General features: G+C 48.9%; 1 protein-coding gene across 1 annotated transcript in view; it reads left to right on the top strand.

Moving 5' to 3' along the window:
- The window catches only part of NBAS (NBAS subunit of NRZ tethering complex), a 280,935-nt gene extending 258,182 nt beyond the window's left edge, over positions 1–22,753 (top strand). Inside the window, exons 51-52 of the mRNA XM_072642657.1 lie at positions 11,702–11,830; positions 22,330–22,753. Of these exons, the coding sequence (XP_072498758.1) occupies positions 11,702–11,830; positions 22,330–22,605 (405 nt within the window). The 3' untranslated portion in view covers positions 22,606–22,753. The remainder of the gene's footprint in view (positions 1–11,701; positions 11,831–22,329) is intronic.
- The last annotated feature ends 1,371 nt before the right edge of the window (positions 22,754–24,124 follow it).

The following is a 24,124-nucleotide window of genomic DNA, read 5'->3' as shown; positions in this document are numbered from 1 at the left end:
TGCTGTTCATGCTTTGACTTCATGTCTCTCATTTCTCTTCCCAGCTTTTCCTCCACCTCTCTAACTTGATTTTCAAAATTCTTTTTGAGCTCTTCCATGGCCTGAGCCCATTGAGTGGGCTGGGACACAGAAGCCTTGATTTCTGTGTCTTTGCCTGATGGTAAGCATTGTTCTTCCTCATCAGAAAGGAAGGGAGGGAATGCCTGTTCACCAAGAAAGTAACCTTCTATAGTCTTATTTCTTTTCCCTTTTCTGGGCATTTTCCCAGCCAGTGACTTGACCTCTGAATATTTTCCTCACACCCACCTCACCTCCTGATCCTCCCAGCCAGTGTTTGGGGTCTGAGATTCAAATGCTGCTTCCAGCCTCAGGGCTTTTGGCGGGGGCAGGGCTGCTATTCAGTGTGAGATTAAATTCAGATGCTCAGGTGAGGGCAGGGCTGCCTCTCAGGCTCAATTCCCTCAGGGAGTTTATGCACAGACCTTCAACAATGGATCCAGGCTCCTGCCTGCTTGGAGAGCCCTGGTCTGCCGCTGCCCCTCAGCTTCTGTCTCCCGAGGGGGCCCGAGCCATGGGGGCACCCCACTCCCCCCTCGACCCACCAAAGGGACTCTCTCACAGACCCCCGTCACCTGTGGGTGGAGGTACTTGTGCGGCCGCTGGAGATCCCGTCCCTGAAGCCCGCTCGGATCTGTTCCTCTCGGTGCCGCGGCCACGGCAGGGCTGTACTCAGCTCCCAGTCCCGGCGCCCAGTCCGCAGCACGAAGGACCTTTTACGAGAGGTTTGCAGGTCTCTCCGGAACAGAAATCTCCCTCGCTCCAATGTTCTGTGGCCTCTGGGTGCAGAATTCGCCGTGAGTTACTTCTTTGTAGTTGTTCTATGGGTTGTGGGTTCGGAGCTATGTGTATGTGCGTCTTTCTATTACGCCATCTTGGCTCCGCCCCCCACTTATCTGTTTCTTACCCCTCAAAGTAGCCCTGGGATTTAGGCACAGGAAGGCTTAATCCTCCCATTTCATTCATTGCAGCCCCAAAGAGCTCTGGATTCAAATTGTGGGAGCATCAGGACAGCGAGAACCAAACATGGCTACAAATAAAACCTTTTGATTGATGGGCAGAGTCTCCCACCTCTTCAGCAGCTGAGGAAGCCCCAGCAGGGGCTCACTTGTACAAGGGTGGTCCTTTGATTTAGTATGACAGTATCACAGAGAACAGAGCTCCTCTGGTCCCCTCCATGGCACTTCCTACACAGCTGAGCAGATACTCTTATCTTTCTTCTGCCTGAGTTCAGAAGGAATGCAGAGACCCTGTGTCCATCCTCTCCATGGAAAGTCTTCTGCAAGCTCCCTATCTCCTTCAGTTCCAGAGAGGGTAGAGATTTATCTGGGGTTAAACAGCAAACAACAGATGAATCCTGATTAGATGAGGCTGAAGTCCTCTTTTCTGTTCTGTAAAGGCAGAGTTGGGAACCTTTACCTGGCATTTATCCCTTAGAGCCAGTACTCTGGCTGGCACTGTGTGTTAGAAAGACACACAATAAAAGATTATCTAGGGTCTTGGAGGGGCTGCTCAAAATGAACTGCTTTAAGTACATTTGTATATAGGCCATAAGCCAATTGCATTGTAACATCTCACCCGTTGTCATCTGAATTTCCTAGAAATACCTTCTGGATTACAGACACACGGTTGGCCTAGAATAGCCTTGGCCAGAGCCCTTGTAAAGCATTTTCACTGAATAACTGGGGATTCTTTTCTCCATGGCCGTGACTGGTCCTTTTTATCTGGGGAGATCAGTGGTCATATCTTTACCCATGAAATAATGGAACAGAGAGTCCTATTCCATTGTGGGCACCGCATCATGTGAAGGATGTGGGCAGAATGTACGACTTCCCCAGCAAGGGGCTACAAAGGGTGAGGGGCAGATCAGAAATATTGCAGACAGGACCAGAGGAAGGGACCGTACAGAAGTGAAGATGCGGGTGGGCCACAGGGTAGCTGTAGAGAAGAATTAGGTGTTATCTCTGCTTGGTGCCTTGGAGCAGAAGGAGGAGACATGGGGAGATAGATGAAAGGAGGCAGGCTGCAGTTTGATCAGAGGAGGAATTTCCTAATACTTAGATCTGGCCAACAAAAGGAATAGATCTCCTCAGGAAGTATAGTGAATTCCCCGTTAAAGGGACCATTTAGTGAGGAAGGGGAAGGATTCACATTTCAGGCACAGGAACATTTACTAGATGCTGCGTCTGGAATTCCTTGTTTGTAACTAGTCACTCTCTCCCAGGGATAGAATAAGAAAGCTGCTGAGATGCCCAGAAGTTGGCAGGAGCCAAGGTCAAAGAAAGAAGCCAGTGGTCAAATCTTGGTCTCCACTGTTGATGTTCAAATGCAATAAGTAAGAGTCCCAGGCATTTCTCAGGCAAGGAAATACATTTGGCCTTTAGGATGAGGGATGCTTGGTGGCTGAGTGTGGCTAGGAATGAACTTCCCTTGGTCCAAAGGGAGAGGAGAGAAAAAGAGGAGGGATTGATATCAGAGGCTTGGAATATAAACTCATGTGAGGAGCCCAAATTCAAGGGGGAAGCTTGATGAGTACTGTGGGTAAGGGGCACTGGAGAGAGAAACAAGTGATTTTGTCCTTGGACCATATGACTGACCACCTGGTTAGTGAGAGGAAATGGAAGAGTTGGGGAAACGTCCATCCTGGCCCACCGGTAGGATGTTGTAGTGATCAGATTAGGTATCCGGGAGGCAGCAGAGTTAAAGATCTTCCCCACCCATTAATGGCCCTGCCCCCATTAAGGGAGGCTTGACTGGGGGAGGCCCACACCTTTTGTTAATTTTCTAATGAGGCACTGGTTCCCAGGGTTGTGATGCCCTGTGGCTCTGAAAAGTGTAAAAAAAATCTGAGGTGAGGTTTTACTTTGGGGCTTACTCATTGGAAGTGTTTGTTTGGCCAGATGAGACTCTGGGCAGCCTCTAAGGAGCTTCCTCTCCACTTTGATAACCCAGATGCTGGTGCTTCTCTCTCTGGTAACTGTGTATGTATGTATGGTCAGACAGCTGGATCTGCCTGTTGATCTGTAATATGTGTACTGCTTATGGTCAGGCAACTGTCTTGCTGTCTGTCGGGTGACCTCTGTTTTCCTGTTTGTGTTTTCTCTGAAGGTCAAGGTGCTGACTTCTTCCCCTGAACTAAATGAATGATAATTCATGCTTGATTAAAGTGATTGTTGACCCCTCAAAAGTTGCCTTCCTTTTAAAGAGCAGATCTAAGAACCTGTGATAGCAGGTCCTCCTGGATGTATCAGGGTGCTTGCTTTTACAGTACCACAGGACCTCAAGTCAAGAAGACCAGGGGTCAAATCCAGTGTCAGCCACTGACTAGCTGTGGGACCCTGGGCAAGTCATTTGCCTCAGTTTCCTCATTTGTAAAATGAGGATCAGACTACCAGGGTTCTTGTGAGGTCAAATGAGTTGCCATATGTACAGTGCTTTGCTCCCCAAAAAAAAGGTGCCGCTGATGCTCCTGCTTCTGTAGGAGATTCCCATTTCCAGACCCCACCTAGAGTTCTGTCTCAGAATGACCAGTAGCTTCTCCACTTGGTTTAGTCATGACATCATTCTTCAATAAATTAAGGAAACCGTAAGTGGAAATTCTTGATCTTTGGGCATGATAGGGCTAGATCTGATTCCTACTGAGGAGGTGGGAATATGGCAGCTTGGTGGGGGAGTTTGTAATCAAAGAGAAGAAATCAGAGCATGGTCTGACATGCTTCTAGATGTCAGAGGATTCAGAGCAAAGATGGGAAGGGTCTTGGGAGTGGTGCAAGATGCTCAGAAATGAAATTCTGAAGAAACGAAGGGAAACAGTTCCACTGAGGAGAAAAAGTGGATTTATCTGAACAGATAATTGTGGATGCACAGGGAACTCACCAACACATTTGGAGCTAAAAGAGAAATGGATCCTCTGACCACAATAAAGGAATTATAGGAATAAACCACAGGCCACATTCCCAGACACAAGAAAAGACTTCAGTAATTGGAGAGATGCCCGTAGCTCCTCGTTGGGCTTTGTTCCTATAATGAAAGTAATTACCTTAATTGATTGATAGATTCAGTACCATTCATTCAAACCGACAAAGAATTGCTTTGTAAAATTAGACATGATAATAATGAAATGAATCTGGAGGAACAGAAAGGAAGTCTAGTCCTCTCAAGGGAAATAATAGGAACAAAAAAGTTGGAAGTGCTGCATTTCAAAGGATACTGTGAAGCAGTCATCAGCAGAACATTTTGGTGTTGCTTGTGAAAAGAAGAAGCTAATTAGTGGGACAGATTAGGTGGAAAAAGTGCAGAAACAAATGAATAGAATAGCATAGTATTTAATAAACCCAAGGATACCTACTGTGAGACTTGCTATTTGACAAAAACTGATAGAAAAATTGGACAGTAGTCTAAGAGACATTAAAGTTGGACCAAGATCGCAGTACACTGGAAATGTATATGTGATGTCAGTATAAAAGGGCACAGCGTTAACAAATCAGAGAAGAATGAAACGTGTCTTTGGGATAAGAATGGGTAAGAAGAGAGCTCTGACTAGCCAAGGGTTAGAAAGGATCGTAAAAGACAAACGAATAGTTGTCATTACATAAAACGTTTTTGTAGAGGCAGTCAGTGAAGTCAGAAGGAAAACAATAAATTGGGTAATTTTATTTTTTGCAGCCAACTTCTTGACTAAAGGAATTGGTTAAATTTTGGTTAGTCAGATACTCAAAAACTTGGTTAAATATTCAAGATGTGCAAGACATTGACACAAAGTTTAGAAGGACGGAGGCACACCCCAGGAGATTATGGGCAAAAGGGAATCCTCAAAAGCAGAAAGGAAAATGAAAAACAGCCCTGTGAGATAAATGCTCCAAGGCACTGATAACAAGGAAGATGGAAAATAAAACAGCCCAGAGACACAGCCTCACGTTCACCAGGTCAGCAGAGATGACAAACCCAGAGAACGACTGTTGTTGGGAGTGGGGCCAGAGTGTCCAGGCACACTCATGCACAATTTGTCAGGGGAGCTGTGAATGGACAGGCACATTCTGGAAAGCACCTACAACTTCACTAAAATATACTTAGCCTTTGATTGAGCAACGCTGCTTCTAAGCCTGCTCCAGAGAGATCAAAGAGAAAGGGTGGACCTACATGAACCCCTGTGTTTATAATAGCTATTTTCTGCTGTAGAAAAGAACTAGAAATAAAGCAGGTGCCCATTAGCTGGTGAATGGGTGAAAAAGTTGTGACGTATGATTGTGATGGACATTAGTATAGTGTAAGAAATTATGACGGGGCCGTATTAAAAGAAGCCTAGGAAGAGTTGTCTGAACTAGTGCAGAGCAAAGTGAGCACAACCGGGAGGACAGTTTATATCATGGCAGCAGAAAAGGGAAAACAGCTTTGATCCACAGTGACCAATCCTGACTCCCAAAAGGCTGATGATGGAAGGATGGAGCTGTGAGCACAGAATGAGGCGCACGTTTTCCAACACAAGCAAAGTGCGAATTTGTTTTGCTTGATTATACGTATTTGTTGCCAGAGAGGACTTGTTTTTGGAAGGGAGAAGCATTGTAAGGGAGGAATAGTGAAAGATGGAAAGAGAGGGAAAGAACGAAAGCAAAGAAGGAAGGAAGGAAAGAGAAGGAAGGAGGGAAGGAGGAGAGAGGAGTGAAGGAAACCTTGGAAGAGAGTAGAAGGAAGTTCAGAAAGTGACATAGACAGGTATGGCAGTGTTCATGCAGGATTCCTCATTATTAAACTTCAGACATACTTAAAAACCAGTTTACATACGTATTCAGTTCCCTTTATAGAAATGTTCATGTTGGTCAAGCTCATAATCAAAACTAAAAAAAGGAATTTAGAGAAGGTGGAAGCAGGCAGGGTGTGGCCACCTGGGGATAAAGGGGAGCGTCTGGACTGGCCCTGTGAGAGCAGTGCAGGAGCACAAGGTTGGGGGATTTTGAGTCTGAGGAGAAAGCTCAGGACAACACGCGGTTGTGAGTATTGGGCGGACCAGGGAGGGGTCCGGCCTTGGCTGGGATGGGGGACGACGCTCACCAAGTGCCGAGAGAAACCAGAGCTGCTTGGTTCTTACCTGGCTTGTTTTCTCTGCCAAGGAGCAGGCTAGAAGTGACAGAACAAAAACCGCCAGTGGGGAGTTGATAACAGGATGCCAAACTGCCCTTGATGAACTGAACCCTCCTGCCCCAAATGGGCCATGTCCTTGGTCTCAAAGCTACCAGCAGATGGCATGGTTGAGCCACTGCCACAGATATTGGAAAGATTATGAAAATGGGGAGGTGCCACAGAACTGGAGAGGGCAAATGGTGTCCCAGTTCTTAAAAATGGAAAGAGAAACATCTTGAAATGATAGGCCAGTGAGAGTGGCCAGTGAGAGAGAGAGAGGAATCCTGTGAAGATTCCATAGAAGATCATTAAGGATGTTCATGAGCTTCTAGAAGAGGAAGTAGGGATTCCAGAGAGCCAGCGTGGCATCTCCAAGAGTTGGGCATGGCTTGGAGTTCTGAACTGATAGAGGAGAGGAATGGCATGGCTTGAGTTGTCTTCAGGTGTTTGAATGACTGTCATGCGGGAGAGGGATGAGCAGAGCAGTGAGTGAGAGCTGCGGGCTAGGCCGAGCTCTCCCAAGTGGGATCTGTCCATTTATCAAATATCTACCTGCCTATTCATCCATCTGTTCATCCATCTACTCATCTCCTCCCCTCCATCCATTCATCTACCCATCTATCTGTCTGTCTATTCATCCATCCATCCACTCATTTATCAGTCCATCTCTCTCTCTCTCTCTCTCTCTCTCTCTCTCTCTCTCTCTCTCTCTCTCTCTCTCTCTCTCTCTCCTCTTTACCCTCCATCCACTCATCTGTCTATTCATCCATCCATCCACTCATTTATCAGTCCATCTCTCTCTCTCTTTCTCCCTCCCTCTTTCCCCTCCATCTACTCATCTATCTGTCTGTCCATTCATCCATCCCTGTCTGACTATCTATCCACCCACCCATCCATCCATCTACCCAATTATTTATCTGTGAAGTGCTTTGCAAACTATTTGGAAGCTTTTAGTCTGTCTTTGTACCTCTGGTGCCTTGCACCTAGCAGGTGCTTAATCAGTGCTGGGGGCAGAGTTGGGGTTTGCATCCAGATTCTCTGCTTTTTCCTGTATCCAGGACCCTGTCTTGTATTTGTGCCATTATTGGAAGAATAGTTTAGCCTGTGGATGACCTTCTCTTCCCTTGCCTCAGTCTCTGTCTTTGAGGTGGGAGCATTCAGTCTAGCTGGCTCCCAGACCTCCCCGCCTTGTGGTGTGTGATCCCTATATGTGAACAGGGGGTGCGAACAGGAAGGGGACCCCAAGCATGGCACATTGTCATTAGAAAGAGAGAAGTGTCTCCAAAAGTCTCCTGCAGCAGCACATTAGGGAGTCTCCTTGCCATGATGTCATATTTTGAACCATCTCAGTCATGAAATGATCTGAGTCTTCATTCTTTGACCAAAAGGCATATGAATTTTTTGTACTTCGTTTTCGAAATGTGGCCATTTGAACCCTTTCCTCCTCCTTTGTGCCTCTCCCCACATCTTGCTCCCCCTCTCTCATAAATGCCATCGATTACAGAACACCCACCCCTGCCGATGTGTGCTGCTGGCTTCTGCTCCTGGCCTGTGGTCACCTCTGGCTGGGAGGGCTTCTCCCCGGACAGCGTCCCCAGCTTTCTCAGATTGCTCTTCACACAGGTCATGCAGCCTACCATGGCGGTGTGCAAAACCTCCCCAGAAATGGGGGCCCTGATGGAATAATAAATGGCCCTGTCTTCATTGTTCCACCTGCTTTAATATCCATCTGGTCAGTGGTGAGGGAGCAAGATTCTGCTGGAGAAGCCAGAGAGAAGGGAGGGCCCTGCCACTTTTCCAGGAGGCCCAGAGTGGTCCAGGATTCCAGGCTAGCTCTCTGAACCTTTCCTGCCCCGAGGCGAGGACTAGGTGGCTCCGCCCCAGACCCGGGCTGCCTCCTGACTCTGTGTGCGGGTCCTCAGTCTGTGGAGAGGGAGAAGGACCTCAGGCTCCGGCTCTGATCTTAACCTCCAGCACAGCCATCCCAGTCTAGTTCACCTAGTGCTCATTGGGACAGCAGGGTCCCTGAGTAGGTGGCTAAGATGCAGTGCCGACTGCAGGTCTGCAGCTTTTGCCATCAGCCTGTGACAGCCAGATGGAGGCTGGTCCGGGTGTGTTTGGGGGCTGATGCCCGTTACTGGAGAAAATGTGGCCATTGCTTGGATATGAACAGTAACTCTCACCATTCCTAGATGGACCAGACCTTTCCAGGGTACACAGTCAGCTGGGAAGGATCTGACAACATGTCAGTTGGTAAACCATGCATTTATTAAGCACCGGCTGTATTACCAGTATCTTACCAACTTGCTGGTTACCAGTGATCTCGTAAAATTAAATTGTATTTTTTCAGTCAGCAGAAATCTGCCTTACTTCCTCCCACTTCCCCTTGATTCCAACTTGAGTTATAAACATATGTACTTCACGGAACAAATGCCCACACTGGCTACATAAAAAAGATCCTGTCTGCATGGTGTGTCCTTCGTTTCTGTGTCAGGAGAGGGACGTCTTTCACCTTTCATCTGGAGTCCTCCAGAGTCCCAGTTGTTTGTTCCCCTGATCAGAGCTGTTTGTGTTTATGGTATTGCTGGTGTATAAATTGTTCTTCTGATTTCAGTTGACCCTGCATCCGTTCATCTAAGTGCTCCGAGGCTTCTGAAGCCATCCCCGTCCTCATTTCTTACAACACAACAGTATCCTGTTCCATCGATAGACATAGCTTGACTGATAGGCGCCCTCTCCATGTCCCAATCTTTGTTATTACTGTACAGCTGTAGAGCTTGTTTTGCTAGGACTAATCCTTCCTGTTTATTCTGTCTTCTCCTTTGTCCCCATTCCCTCGTTTCCCAGCGGAGCGTGGCTGTTTTCTCTCTTTCCACCAGTTCCCGTGAGAGGGGGCTCAGGTGGCTCATTCTCTTTCCAGAGCTCACATTTCTGGCCCATTTTTTCCTCCTACTGCTCTTATTTGATTTTTTAAAATAATTTTTTAGGTTTTTTTTTTATGCTCTTGCTTCTTATCTAGGAATTCTGGCGGGACTTGCACCCAAGCCTCCTTCTACTTTGAGAATTTGTTTGCAGGCATGGGTGCCTTGAGTGCCCATCACCGCCATAGCTCTCCATGATGAGATGATGGCATTCTCTTTGGTTGGCTCATGGTCACAGCCTACGTCCTGACTTTGGACCTCCTGTTAGGGCCACACCTACATGCTCCTGGAGAGGCTATGTCTGGGAGATCTCAGCCGAGGGCTGCCTGGACTGCCACCCCTTGGGGCAGATCTCCTCCTCACTCCCCTGTCTACAACCTAGAACTAGGGAGCCAGCGATGGAGCTGCCAGCTGGCCCTCACTGCGGTCTGCATGAGGCTGCCCTGGGCACAGCCTTGGTTCTCTTGCTGCTGCCACAAGCTGGAAGGCTTCGTGGGCCTCTGCTGGCCAGTCCTTCTCCCAGCTTCCCCAGACCTCTCTTTCTGTCTCTTTGGGCTGACATGGGCTGGAAAGAGGGCTCAAGGGGGTAGTTTCTTCTCCTTCCCTCTCGTGACTTGATGCAGTCTGTTTTCTAGGATTTTGGGGTGGTCGTATGTCCTGGATCTCGGCTTTTGTCTTTTTCTGATGTTTCTCATTTCTGGCTCTTTCTCCTCCAGGCCTTTGTCCTGACTATCCCCCATGCCTAGAGCTCTCTCCTTCCTTCCCCCAGGCTTGCTGGCTTCATCTCACCTTTTCTGGTGGCTTAGTGTTCCCTGCTCCTGTGACCGCTCCGCTGTCCCGACTCTATCTTGTTCATACCCAGTTGTTTTCAGATTGTCTCCCCCATTAGGTGGAGCTCCCTGAGAGCAGGGATGGACTCTGTCTTTCCATATGTACCCTGCACTCTGGCACAGGACCAGGCACATAAGAAGCACTCAGTGAATGCTTGTTGACTGATAATGTGCTAGGCACTGTGGATACAAAGACACCGCTGCTGGTGGCCTTTCCACCAGTCATCTTGTGGGACAGGCTGTATAACGTTATATCCCCACTTTCCAGGGGACAGTGAGGCTTAATCAGGAAAGTGACCTGTCCAGTCCATGTGGAGCGAGGGTCCAGCCCCTTGGGGTAGCCGTTCAGTGCCCAGTCTGCCTAGGTATGCTCTGGGTGGGCAGATCATCCATGGGCCGGACTGTGATCTGAACCCTGCTGTGGGCCCACTAGGCACAGAACAGACATGGTAGTTGGTGAAGAGGGTGCTCTGGGCGTGGAGTCAGGGTGGTTAGGGGGCATTTGTACACTCCTTTACTCCCTTCATTCCTCCATTGTCCCGTCTGTGCCTAGCCTTGTGTGAGCCCTATTAGCTTGGGGCAGAAATTGGGATGTCAGCTTCCAGCCCTGTTTTAAGGTACTTAGAATTTATTTTGGGCAAATGCTCACAGTTGCTTCTGCAAACACTGCTGGGAACCTTGTTTGGTCCCTGTTTGCCTCAGTGGTACCACCAAATGAGCCTCCGGAGCAGGGAATGAGTGACCTCCCCTCTGCATGTAGTTGAGCCTCCTCAGCAGAAGAGAAGCCTCTTGAAGGCAGGATAAGTTTTGTGTTTCACTCGTGGTGCTGGGCACCTAGGAGACACTTACGTGTACCATGGCAAATGGCAGAATTTGGAACTGTTGGGCCCAGCTTCTGCCCCTTACTTCCTGGCTGTGTGATCTTAGGGAAAGAAGTCACCAGATGCCTCTGGGCTTCAGTTTTCTGGGAGGTCACTGGTCTAATCGTTGGGTCCTGAGGTCCCTCTAGACCCACACGGGTTTTCTGCACCGTCCCAGAGGAGTGGGCATCCTGCCTGTGCTCATACACTGGCAATGACTGAAATTCTATGTATAGGTAAATAATAATAATGATATTGATGTCTGGCCTCTCTGTAAATGGGGCTTCAAAGTTCCAGGTGCTTTCCACACATTGTCTCCTTTGCATCCTGGCCTCCCCCTTGGGCTGAGTAGAACTGCCGCGGTTCTTGGTCCGTGTGACCCAGCCTGCTCTGCTCCTGCCTCTGGTCTCTGAGCTCCCCATCCCAAGCGCCCCCCCACCCCCACCCCCGACCTGGCTTGTGTGGCTCTTCTGCCTAGAAAGTGTCCAGCATTTCCCTGGAGATGGTGCGTGCTTACACTGGCTGGTCCAGGTTACACCTGCCTCTATTTCCTGTGAGCTCCCTCGTCTGTCCGAAGTGCCTCCCAAGGCAAAGCCTCCAGTGAGCGTCATGGATGTCACTCCCTTTACAGATGATGAGACTGAGGCTCAGGGCAGGTGACTTGGTCGGTAGCCTGCAGAGTGGAGCCGTGGGCCCGTGTCCTGCCCCGCCAGGCCAGGCTCTTCACAGAGCCACACCAAAGGCTACAGCCAAGGGCCTGTGTCTCTAGTCCAGAAAACAAACCTCAAGAGGGATCTTTCTTTCAATGGACCTCATGGGGGTGTCACGGTCTCAGACCTCAGGCTCGCCCAGCCCCCTTATTATTATCTCTGCTGCCTCCTGAATCTCACGACGGGCTTTGTGCTTCTGATTTCAGTGTGTGAAGGAGCTGGCCTTGATGCTGCTTAGCCGATCCCTCCTGCTCCCAGCCCTGAAGCTTCTGGTGGAAAGCCAGGACACCGCTCTCCAAGCGCTGGCCCTGGAGCAGATCACTGCGGTGGCCCAGGTACGTCCCACAGGGCTCCCCATTCACAGTGGCCCTCTCACCACCGTGGGAGCATCTCTCCTCTACGTTGTTGTTACTTAGATTGCTAAAACTCTCACGCCTCAGGTAATTAGGTAATTAGAACATTCGCCCCATGCCTCAGTGCCCCCTGGAACCCACAGAGAGGGACAGAGGCCAGGCTCAGGAGCTTCTGCTGCTGCACAGTCTGGTCTGCTTATTTTTATGTTTTGTTTTCCCAGTAATTAACAGTAAGGAAATGGTTCTGAGGGGACAGCTATGACAGTGAGTTCTGCTAATGAGGCTGCAGAACTCCAGGCTTGGTGAAGGCTGGCCCTCTCCATGTGTAGGGCGCTTTTGTCGGCTGTAGCTGGTAGAATGCTTGGCAGGCCGCACCCCATGAAATAAATACACGCAGTGTTCAGGAGAGGGCTATTTAATGGAGACTAGCAAACACATGAACCTTTGGGGGAAATTCCTGACTCAGTCAAAACCTATCAGTCTGTCAGAATGACTCTTGCCTGATGAGCACAGAATACCTGACCTGGATTCCCCCAAACATAAGGCACAGAGTTGTTACCAAAGGAGGACGGCAAGAGATGCTCCTCCTGAGACGGGTGGATGCCCATCCATCTTGGTGCCAGATCACACAGACCTTGCAAATCCTGGTGGAGAGAGGAAGAAAAAGGAACAGGCCACTGGTTGCTCCTCTGCCTACTCATGAGACCAACCTTGGGTCTGCCACTGCCTGTGGGGAAGGCAAGGAGATACAGTGCTCCCCATTGGTCTGCCCTCCAGAAAAGATGGCAGGACAGAGCACGTACCCTGGCCCATCCCAGCCATCCAGGAAGGAAGATCCCATGGGGCTCCATGGAAGGAGCTCGTGTGACAGACCTGTGTCTTGGTAATTCCTAACCTTGTTCTGTCACCTTTGACCCGCTGAGGCTTGGAGGCGCTATCTCCCTTTGTGCACCTGATGATCAGAGTTATCAGAATCTCCCTGTTGTTTGAACCAGAAGCCTCTTTATGGTGTATGTGGTGGGGGTCCTACAGAGAGTCCCCTCAAGGGGGAGGAAAGGGAGTAAGCCTGGACATTGTGCCTATTATGTGCCAGGCCCTGGACTAAGAGCTTATAACGTGTAGCATCATCTGGTCCTCACTGTGGCCCTGGGAGGTGGGCGCTCTTATTGTCCCCATTTTACAGATGAAGAAATGAAGGCAAACAGGTGAAGTGACCTGCGCAGGACCCTACAGTTCAAGTCCCTGAGGCAGGATTTGTCTTCAGGTCTTGCAAGCTCCAGGCCAGCGCGCTTGTCCACTGTGTCATCAGCTGCCTCTAGTCACTAATGTGAATCAGTAGAAAGTTTTTCCTTTCACTGATCTTTCATTTGCTTTGTGGCCACTTCCCCCCATTGCTCCTGGTTCTTCCCCTCAGGGCCAGAGAGGAGCAGCGTGACTCACCTGCCTCACACCCCACTGGTCATTCCAGTTCTCCACACAGCGGTCACTGTCCTTCCCGCTCTCCTCTGGTCCTCTTTCACAGCAGTTCTGGGAGAGAGGTGCCATTTTAGAAGTGAATATGCTTATGTGGTTTTCCCAGGGTCTGACTCTGAGGTAGGACTGGAGTCCAGGCCTCCCTGACCCAGAGTCCTCTTTGTGAGCCAGTGTGAGCACTCCATGCCTCTGACCGCACAGACCATACCTGCAGAGGGCCAAAGGGCCAAGGTGGGTCAGCCTGTCTGGGGAGAGGCGAGAAGGGGGCATCTTGAAAGGATCCTGGGGAGGCTCTAAGTGGCACACTAAAATGTTTGTGTTTTGGGACCCAGAACCACTGAAGATTGAGATGTGGGCAAGTCTGGTCTGAGCCCTGGTTGGTCTGAGGTTTGGGAAGTCATCTGGTAACTTTGTGGAAAGTGGTTGGAGAGGGGAGGGTGGAAGTAGCTGAGGCAGGGAGGAGGCTCTTAGGGGCTGAGGACTGAAGCTGCTTCTGAGTCTGTGTGCACAAAGAAGGGGCCGGATGATAGAGCTGACCCTTGGCCAGTGGTTTGTTTGGGGCAGTGAGGGAGAGGCAGGCTTCCAGGGTGATAAGTCCTCCCTTGACGACCATCACATGCAACCCTAGCTGGGTGCCTCATAGGCTGGTGCTGACTCCTATTGAGATAGGGAAGTGATGTGGGTTGGTGGGGAGATCCCGTGGGTCCTGGAGGGGGCTTGCTGAGTTGGAGATGCTGATGGGGCCTCGAGGGGCAGATGCTCAGTAGGACTGAAGCTCGGGGAAGAGTCTGGGGCAGGACATGCAGATTCAGGAGCCTGAACTCAAGAGAAATAGAAAGTCCCTTTAACTTGAGAGAATGGCCAAATGAGGGCAGCCTGGGATCGTTTGTGGGCAGCAGGAAAAGCCAATGTACAGGAAGACATGGAAGGCAGGACAGAGCAGAGGCGTGACCACAGCTCCCAGAGCACAGTGACGGGATAAAATCCAAAGCACACAGCCGAGCTGGCCCTGGCCAGGAGAAGGGTCACCTTTCCAGCAGAGACGAAAATGAAGAGTGATCACAGGGAATGTTACAGCCCAGAGGGACCTTGGAATCTATCGAGTTCAGTCCCCCCTTTTACAGAGGAGGAAACTGAGGACCAGTGAGGCAAAAAGACATGTCCAAGGTTTCAGAGCTGGGGTCAAAGCTGGCATCCCAATTGGAGTCTCTCTGTGTAGAGCATATGCACCCAGGCATCATGGGAAAGCACCGATGGCATCCTTTGTGCTGACCTTGGAGGGTCTCCATACCCAGCTCCCTATTTTGATGATGTTTGGTGGAGTTGTGGCTGTCTGTTCCCTAGTATTAGAACCTTGGAAGAGCCTCCTCAGATGGATGGGAACAGTGGCATACCAGCCTCCCGTGCAGCAGCCCAACTGTGTGTGGCAGGGCTTGTCACCAAAGGGCGCCCGGGAAATTCAGGAGTCTTCCTGGTCATAGCAGTGCCCCAGGGGCTGCCCTTGGCTGCCATCACCTGGCCACCTTCCGGGCACGCTGAGGTAGGTGTCAGTGGGGCTTCACTGGCTGCCTTCAGGATGGCCACTTGGTGCTCCTGGGCCTCAGTTTACTTCTCTGTCCCGTAAGTAGAACAGCAGGGGCATTGGCCGCCTCATCGGGTTCTTGTGAGGATGAAGGAAATTGTGATTGTCCCAAGGGCTTTGTAGGTTACAAGCAGCCACCAGAATGTCAGTTCAGAAGCTTGTCACCTGGAAATGCCAGGCACCTCTGTTTTCAGGAGGAACCCAGCAGGACAGCTCCCTGGTTCAGGTTTCCTTGGGCCTTTGGAGCCTCCGAAGGAAGGCGCTCTCCATTCCACAGGAGCGCGTCACTTAGCGCTCTGCAGGTCGCAGCCTAGCACGATGTGCTGTGTACAGTCCAGGGTTCTCTCCCACGTGGAACGTGCTTCCCCCTCACTCAGCCATGGCACCAGAGCTAGGGGGTGGGAGTTCCCTCACAGCTTTATAGCTCTGTTCTTTTCACAAAGGCAGCCCTGGGTAACTGGCTTCCACTCCAGGACAGCCTGGGTCAAGCCTTCCCTTTGACCCACTCTGGCTTGGTGACCTTGGGAAGGTCACTGAGTCTATCAGTGTCTTAGGGGCCTTGCTGAGACTATGTGGCATGGAAGGGACCAGTTGGCATTGATGGAGAGCTTCCATACCTGGGAGTTCCCGGTGCTGGTGAGTGAAGTCCTGGGGCCAACCTTCTTGCTCACTCTTTCAAAACCCACTGATATTTCTTAACTCAGCTGGTCTCTCCAGTAACCCAGTGAGGGAGATGAGGCAGTGCTGGCCTTCATTCCACATGTGAGCACCTGTCCTGGCTGCAGGTGCGGCTTAACATCTTCATTGTCCTCAAAGGACATCCCAGGATAGACCTGGCCACGTGGTAGGGACTGTACTGTACTTGCAGTCAGAGTGCTGTGGGTTCGAGACCAGGCCTGGACCTTTAACTAGCTCTATCAAGTCAGGGTGACAAGCCTGATGAAGCCCTTCCTCTGTGCCCAGCAGTGTGCTAAGTGGAAAGGATATAAATACAAGCCAGGATACAAGAAGAGCAGCCCCCAAAAGCCTGATGCTTAGAACAGGGCCTTCCCCCACCCCTCCTGCCCCCCGCCCCCACCCCATGAGAAAGCCCAACTTTAGCACAAAAAGCAAAGTTAAGGAATAGGCTGGAAGAATGAACAGACAACCAAGAAAAAACAAAACGTTCCTGGAGTAGCAGGAAAGGGGGAAGGGGAAGGTTGGAAAGGCCCCTCGAGGGGCACAGGGACCTCCACTGGGCCGCAGCCATGGGAGAAGGAGAAGTGCTTGTCACATCCCAAATGCAGCACTTGAGGTTAACTGTGTTTTTGTTCAGAATCTCACATTCCTGCCCTCAGGGAGCTTGTGAAGTAGGAGCTGAACCCCAGACACACATCACAGGGCAGCCCTTTACTTTTTGGAGACATTAGATGGTCACAGAACCAGGCTCTGGGGGGCCTAGGAGGGGCTGTGAGCTCTGGATGGCGTCCTGGAGAAGGTGGGGAAGGGACAATGAGGAACCAAGACAAGGCCAGAGCTAGAGGCTGGACTAGCAGGGCCTTATAGGCAGTGAGGAGCCCTGCTGGAGCCTGAGCAGAGGGTATGGCAGGGCTAGTCAGTATGGAGGGGTGAGATGACTGACGGGAAGGACAGAAAGGAGGGTGAGAGCGGGGAGGTGGCAAACCCGAGGGGGCTGTTAATCCTGTGGAACTCTCCAGGATCGTTATGGCCAGCATCCCCCTGAGATAGCATCCAGTGGTGAGGCTGTAGCCCTTGGAGCCAGGATGGACACATCCTGTGGGCGCTGGAGGGGACCTGAGAAGGCACCAGGAGAGCTTGGGGAGTGAGGGAGCCAGGCTTAGCACAGGACAGCGTGCCCGACCCCGAGACCGGAGAAATGGCAGCTTGGCCTCCAAATAGAAACATTCCCATGGGATTTCTGCCTACTGTGTGCCAGTCACAGCGCAAAGTGCTGTGGTCACAAAGAGCCCTCAGGGAGCTCCCTGAGTGACAGGCAGATGAACTGTGCCCGATGGCTCCCATGGAGCCTGAGAAGGAATGCTCTGACTGTTCGGCCGCTCCTGCGTCTCTCAGTAGGCTTTAGTTCCCATTACATCAAGTCACGGTCCCAGTTGGGGCCTGATGAGCAGGGAGGATGTATGTGCCTGAGGCCCTGAACCCTGCCCTGCAGGAGCCTGCCCCAGGCAGAGGCTGGACATTGAGGGCATCCTACCTCCATGGGACCTCTGGCTGGAGAAGGAGGTGACTAGACCAGGAACCGTCTGTTTCCTTCCAGATCATAAAGCTGTAAGCTTAAGATCATACAAAGGGGGTGAGCTGTGTGGTAGAGTGGGCAGAGTGGGGCCTGGAGCCAGGAAGACTCCTCTCAGACCCTTTGCATCTCCTCCTTGGTACAATGGGTAGAGTGGGGGAGGTCAGTGGGCTCATACAAGTTACGAGCTTTGATGGTGATTTTTAGAGCCTTGGGCCTGAGTTCACCTGGGTCTCAGGGACTTGATGAGCCTGTGACCCTGACCAGGTCATTTAATCCCCCTAACCTCAGTTTCCTCACATGTAAAGTGGGGGTAATCATTTCAGAGTCTCAGAGGTTCTAAGGTATGTACAGAAGGTGTTTTTGCAAGCCTTTAAAAAGGGAATTTGTTACCAAGGCATGGTAACGGTCCTTACCAGGAGAGCACATCTGCTGATCTATCCTCCCAAGCCGTGAGGGAGGCGACACTTGGGGTGGTGTAGTTACCCTCATTTTACAGGAGACAGAAAGATGCCCCACCGCTGCCCAGGCTGACGGCCTCCATCTTCCTTCCCTCAGAGATCTTGGCACAAAAAAAGGGAGTCAGGGGCTTGGATCCCTGCTCATTCCATCTTAGAATTCTCCTGCACACCAGGTAAACAGCCTTTTGGGAGGAAGGGGGCAGAACAAAACACCAGGGGCCTCCCTGGTGGGAGCCCAGCCTCTCAGGCTGGAACATGCTCTGGACACCTTTGCAGGAGGGACGGGCCATCCGGACGTTCTGTTTCTAAAGATGTCCGTGCAGAGAGAAACAGAGACAGAAAATGGGAAACCAGGGGCTTTGCTCCCGGGGCTGCGGCCCAGCCTCCTGTCTCTGCTCAAGGAACATCAGTCCCCCTCTTTGTAGCAGAAGTCTTTCAAGCTCTGGGAGGGAGGGAAGGAGGCTAACGAAGCTGTTGCTTCCTGGAAGACTGATTTGGGCTGCAGAGAGGCTCAGCCCTGCATGCTGGGCAGGGAGCTTTTGAAAAATCCCTGTGTTGTACCCATTGTTTGTATTAGCACACGCACACACATACAACATACGTACACAGTGTATTTGCAAACACAATACACGCACATGTACACACCTTACATACACAATATACTTGCAGACACAGTACACACATACACACACACACACACACACACACACACCCCTAGATGCACACACACATATACACCTCATACGTACACAATATATTTACAGACACAATATACACACACATGCCACTCAGACACACAGTACATGTGCACACACACACAAACTCCTTCCCCCAACCCTGTCCCTTTGACCTGGGTGATCGACTCACCCAGCCCAGCAGACCCAGAGCTCTGGCAAGGCCCCTCAGAGGAAGGATCAGACCCAGTGACAGGAGAAATGGGAATTCTCTCCTATTCTCACTTCTGTGCACGATAGTGAATAATATGAGAGAATTTACACAGCACTTGAAGGTTTTGAAGGGCACTACCTATGATCTCATTGGTCATCCCAACTCTATGGGGAAGCTGCTGTTTTATTCCCATTTTACAGATGAGCAGACGGAGGCTGAGAGAGGCTGTGCCACTTGTCCTGGGTAAATGTCTGAGCCAGGATTTGAACTAAGGTTTTCTCACTTCAAGTTTAACACTCTATCTGCGTCAACAAGCATTTATTAAGTACTTACTATATGCCAAGCTCTGCTAACATTGGAGATAAAGAGAAGAAAAACCACGGTCCTTGCCCTCAGGGAACTCCCATTCCCCTGGGAGAGATGGTATGCAGGTGATGAACACAGAGGTGCCCAGAGGGAAGGCCAAAGCTGCGGAGGGTCCTGGGAGGAGCTGAGTCTTCTAGGAATTAGGGGTGCTGTGGGATAGGCAGAGCTTCCTGGCATGGGGCATGTAGTATGGATCCTAGTAGCCAAATGTTTCACAGCTGACAATCATTTCAACGTTGCTGTCACAAAGCACAGTGAACTTCAGAAGTCTTGCCGTGTTTTTCTGAAACTAACCCCACCTCCATCCCAGTCGCATGTCACATCTTGTTTGGCCATTCCCCAGTTGATGGGCATCCCCTCAATTTCCAACTCTTTGCCACCACGAAAAGAGCTGCTAGAAATATTTTTGTGTGTATAGGTCCTTTTCCTTTTTCTTTTTTTAATGTCTTTTGGATATAGACCTAATGGTAGTGGATTACTAGATCAGTGTTATGCCCAGTTTTATAGCCCTTTGGGAAGAGTTCAAAATTGTTCTCCAGAATACTTAGACCACCTAGTTCACAACTCCATCAGCAATTTATTAGTTTACTATTTCCCTCATCCCTTCTAGCATTTGTCATTTTTGATAGGTGTGAGGTGGTTCTTCAGAGTTGTTTTAATTTGCTTTTGTTTAGTCAGCAATGATTTGGAGCGTTTTTCATATTACCATAGATAGCTTTGACTTCTTCTAAAATCTACCTGTTTGTATCCTTTGATTACTTATCAATTGCAGAATGGATCATATTTTCATAAATCTGACTCAGTATGTATGTGAGAAATGAGTCCTTTATTAGAGAAACTTGCTGTAAAAAATTTTGATTTTATTTTATTATCTATGGTACCGTTTAACACAATGTAGTTTCCCAGATTATCTCCTTTAATTAGACCTATTTGTTGCTCTTACTTTGTCTCGTATCATGATTACTACTCCTGCTTCTTTTCTTTCTTTTTTTTTTTTTTTACTTTGGCTAAAGCATATTAGATTCTGTTCCAGCCCTTTATTTTAATTAAACTTTCGGCTTCAAGTGTGTTTCTTGTAAACATCATATTGTTGGAATCTGGTTTCTAATCCATTCTGCAGTCCGTTTCCATTTTGTGGGTGAGTTCATCCCCTTTACATTCACAGCTATGATTACTAACTGTATTTCTCTCCATTCTGTTTTCTTTTGTTTTATCCTTCTCCTTCTCTCTCCCTGCGTCTCTCTGCCTTTGTCTCTCTGTTTCTTCATCCTGTCCATCCTGTAAAGTCTATTTTATTTCTAACCACTATCTCCTTTAATCTGCTCTCCCTTTTATCTTCCTCCCCCTTTCACTTATCCTTTTCCCTTTCTAGTTCCCTGTTGGGCAAATTACTTTTCTGTAAACAACTGAATATGTATATATATTCTTTCCCTTTTGAGCCAATTCTGATGAGAATGAGGCTCAAGCATTATCCACTACTCCCCCTCACCACTCTTTCCCCCGCTATGTTTCTTTTATGTGAGAAAATTTTCTTTCTTCCACTTTTCCCTTCCTCCTTCTTCCGGTGTATCCCTCTTTCTCCTTTCATTTTTTTTTTTTTTTTTGGAGATCGTTCCAAAGCCGTTATCTCACACTCATGCCCTCTATGTAAATTTCTTTGAACTGCCTTAATAATGATAGATTTCTTAGGAGTTACGTGTATCATTTTCCCATATAGGAATGTAAACAGTTTAACTTTATGGATTCCCTTATGATTTCATCTCTCTTTCATGTTTACCTTTTTGTACTTCTCTTGAGGCTGGTATTTTTGAATGTCACATTTTATATTCAGCTCTGATCTTTTCATCAGGAGTGCTTGCAAAGTCCTCTAATTAACTATCCATTTGCCCCCTGAGGTATCACACTCAGTTTTGCTGGATGGGTGATTCATGGTTGTAACCCTAGCTCCTTTGCTTTCCAGAATTTTATATTCCAAGCCCTCTGCTCCTTTAATGGGGAAGCCACCAAATGGTGTATAATCCTGTGGTTCCATGATAGTTCAGTCATTTCTTTCTGGGTGCTTCAAATATTTTCCCTTTGACCTGGGAGCACTGGAATTTAGCTATAACATCCCTAGGAGTTTTCATTTTGAGGTCTTTTTTTGGGGGGAGGTGATGGGTAGAATCTCTCAATTCCGGTTTCACCCTGGATCGAAGATATTGAGTTGGTTTTCCATGATAATTTCTTGAAATGGGATATCTAGATTCTTTTTTTTTATTGTGGCTTTCAGATGGTCCAATAATCCTTAAATGATTTATCCACAATTTATTTCCCAGGTCAGTTGTTTTTAGGATCAGATGCTTCCTGTTTTCTTCGCTTTCTTCACTCTTTGGGCTTTGCTTTCATTGTTTCTTGGTTTCTTCTGCAGTTGTTAGGTTCCTCTTGGCCACTTCTGATTTTTAAGGAATCATTTTCTTCAGTGAGCTTTTGTGTCTTTTTGAGTTATTTTCATCAGTAAATTTTTATACCTCTTTTTCCATTTGGCAAATTTTATTTTTTAAGTGTTATTTTCTTCAGCATTTTTTGTGTCTCTTTTACCAAGCTGCTAGTTCTCTTTTCATAAGTTTATTATATCACTTTAATTTCTTTCCCCAATGTTTTCTCTACTATCCTTATCTCTTTCATTCTTGCAGGAATTCTTATTGGACTTGGGTCTACTTAGCATTTTTCTTTGAGACTTTGCATGTAGCTGTTTTCACATTGTCTTCTTATGAGTTTATGTCTTGGTTTTCCCTGCCACCATAGTAGCTTTATATTGTCAATTTTGTTTGTTTTTTGCTGTTTCCTCATTTTCCCAGCCTATTTCTTGACTTTGCCTTTTATGTTAAAGTTGGGCTCTGCTCGTCTGGGAATAAGGAGGCCCTGTCCCAAGCATCAGGTTTCTTCTCAGACCTAGCTCTGGGGGTCGGATCCAGGGAGAGTTACTGTTCTCCTGGTCTGTTCTCTGTTCTTTACCTAGGAAGGACCCCTGGTCCCCTGCAGCTGCAAGGACTCTTTTTGCTTAGGAGCTGTGTGACCCAGGCTCCTGCTTCCTTGTGGCCAACCCCACTGCTCCTCTCCAAACTGTGTATGGGCAATTGAGCTGCCAATCAGGGCCGGCTGCATCCAGGGCCAGCAAAAGGTCCCCTATAATCTGTCTGACCAGGTGTCTGACCCCCTCACTGTCTCTGGGCTGAGGGCTCCTGGATCTGCCATGGCCACTATTGTTGCCTCCGTGTGTGAACTCTGGACAGGCCTCCAGACCTCTGCCCTGGACCTGCCAAATATTTTTAGACTTGGAAAAATGGCTCACCCTGACCTTTTGTTGGCTTTGCTGCTCCAAAAATTGATTTGAGATGTTATTTTAAAGTTGTTTACAAGGGAATGTTGGGAGAGTTCAGCTATCTAATGCACCATCATGTCCTGTCTCTCTTTTTTGAAGGTGGATGAGTCCAACTGCGACCCTGAGCTCCTCTCCCTACTGCTGGATGCCAAGTTGGTGACAGGATGTATTTCCACTCCCTTTTATCCTCATCTCATCAACCACCTCTTGGCCCACCAGAAGGAAGGTCCCTGGTCTGTGGATGAGACAGCGCTTCAACTGCGGGAGGCCGGCCACAGTGTGGAGGCAGGCTCACTGCTGCTGGCCTCGCGGGGGATCTACAGTGCCCTCTGCACCTTCAGTGCCGCCCTTGGTGCTGCTCGGCACTGGATATGAAGTCTCTCCAGGGCAGACGCCCACCCACGTGAATGGAACGCTTCTATATGAAACAGATCCTATTACCAGAAACTGTGTAATCCTGCCCATTGTCCTGTCCCCATCTCTGCAAATAAAGCATCATGACCCCAGTGAGCCTGGGAAAGCACCTGGCCCCCTTTGCTTTCTCCTTTGGAATGTTGTGATGCTCCCTTGGCTCCTGTGGTTCTGTAGCAGAGAGCCCAACAGCGTGGCTGGGCCAGTGGGAGGGGCCAGGCCTTGCCACGGACAGCCTTCTCCTGCACGTCGTAGTGCTCCTGTCTTTCTGCAGCCGCCACAACGCCAGCCATCCTGGGCTCACTTATCTCCCAGGCAACGAATGGGTTTTAGCCAACATTGGGTTATATTTCTTTTTACTGGCTGCTTGTTTTGCATGTCAGACCCTTGCCTGACCTATCACATGCAAAGATTTTCTCCTGTTGTGCTTTTTCCCTTCTTATCCTAGTTGTTCATTTTGTTCATGCAAAGGCTTTTCAATTTCTTGGAGTCAAAATTATCGTTTATTGACTGATGGATTCATCTACCTATTTATTTGCAACTGACTCTCTTGCTTTTTAGTTAAGAATTTAACCCCCTAGCCGTAGCTACTAAAAGTATCTTAAGTAATTCTTTTCTTTTCTTTCTTTGGTAATGATCTAACTTTTAATATTCAGTTTGTGTTTCTGTTTGGATGTATTGTGGAACTTGGTATAAGATGTTGCTCTAAGCCTAATATTTCTAGCAGACTGCTCCTTTCCCAGCAATTCTTATCAAATTGGGAGACCTTCCTAGGGTTCATTGTATACTGAGTTATGGAGTTCAGTTGTTTATGGTTCTGGTCCAGCCTCTTGAACTGATCCACTTCTCCATTTTTTAACGAGCCCCAGGCAGCTCTGATGTTGGCTGCCTTGTGATACAGAGTGTCTTCCATGGTCATTTCCCTCTAGGTATTTAAATTGGTCTTTATTCCTCTGAAGAGCATTTTATAATTTTGTGCTTGTGTGTGCGTGTGAAAAGAGAGAGAAAGAGAGCTGTCCTTTGGAAGACGGAAGCCCAGGGATCTTATACATTTTGTTATTTTGAGTGCGATTCTCTTTCTCTTATGCCATTGCAGATGAACAAGCCAAAGTCAGAAATGTGAATGAGTTACCCATGGTCACACAACCGTCAGCTGTCTGAGATGGGGTTTGAGCCCCGTTCTCCGTGACTTGTAGGACCAGCACTGTTTCTACTCCCTCATGCTTTAGGCCAGATGTTAGCAGGCACATCTTACAGAGGTAGAGACAAGGTGAGAGAGGCCTGATGGGTAGCTCAGAGTCGCATGGGCAGCAGATGGCTCTTGCCCATGCAGTGTCCTGCCAGCAGTGCTACAGCTGGCTTTCCTTCCTGAGTGCTGGCTCAGAGGCTGTTCAGCCCCAAGGAATTAGAATGATGCTCTCTGGGCTGGACATGTATCGGCATTTGAGGCAACCGGCAAGGCAAGGGAGGTGCCTGCTGTGCT

The sequence above is a fragment of the Notamacropus eugenii genome, chromosome 1 (assembly GCF_028372415.1).
Source record: "Notamacropus eugenii isolate mMacEug1 chromosome 1, mMacEug1.pri_v2, whole genome shotgun sequence".
Taxonomy (NCBI): Eukaryota; Metazoa; Chordata; class Mammalia; order Diprotodontia; family Macropodidae; genus Notamacropus; species Notamacropus eugenii.
Note: the sequence above shows the minus strand (reverse complement) of the source record. Positions and strands in the feature narration are given on the sequence as shown.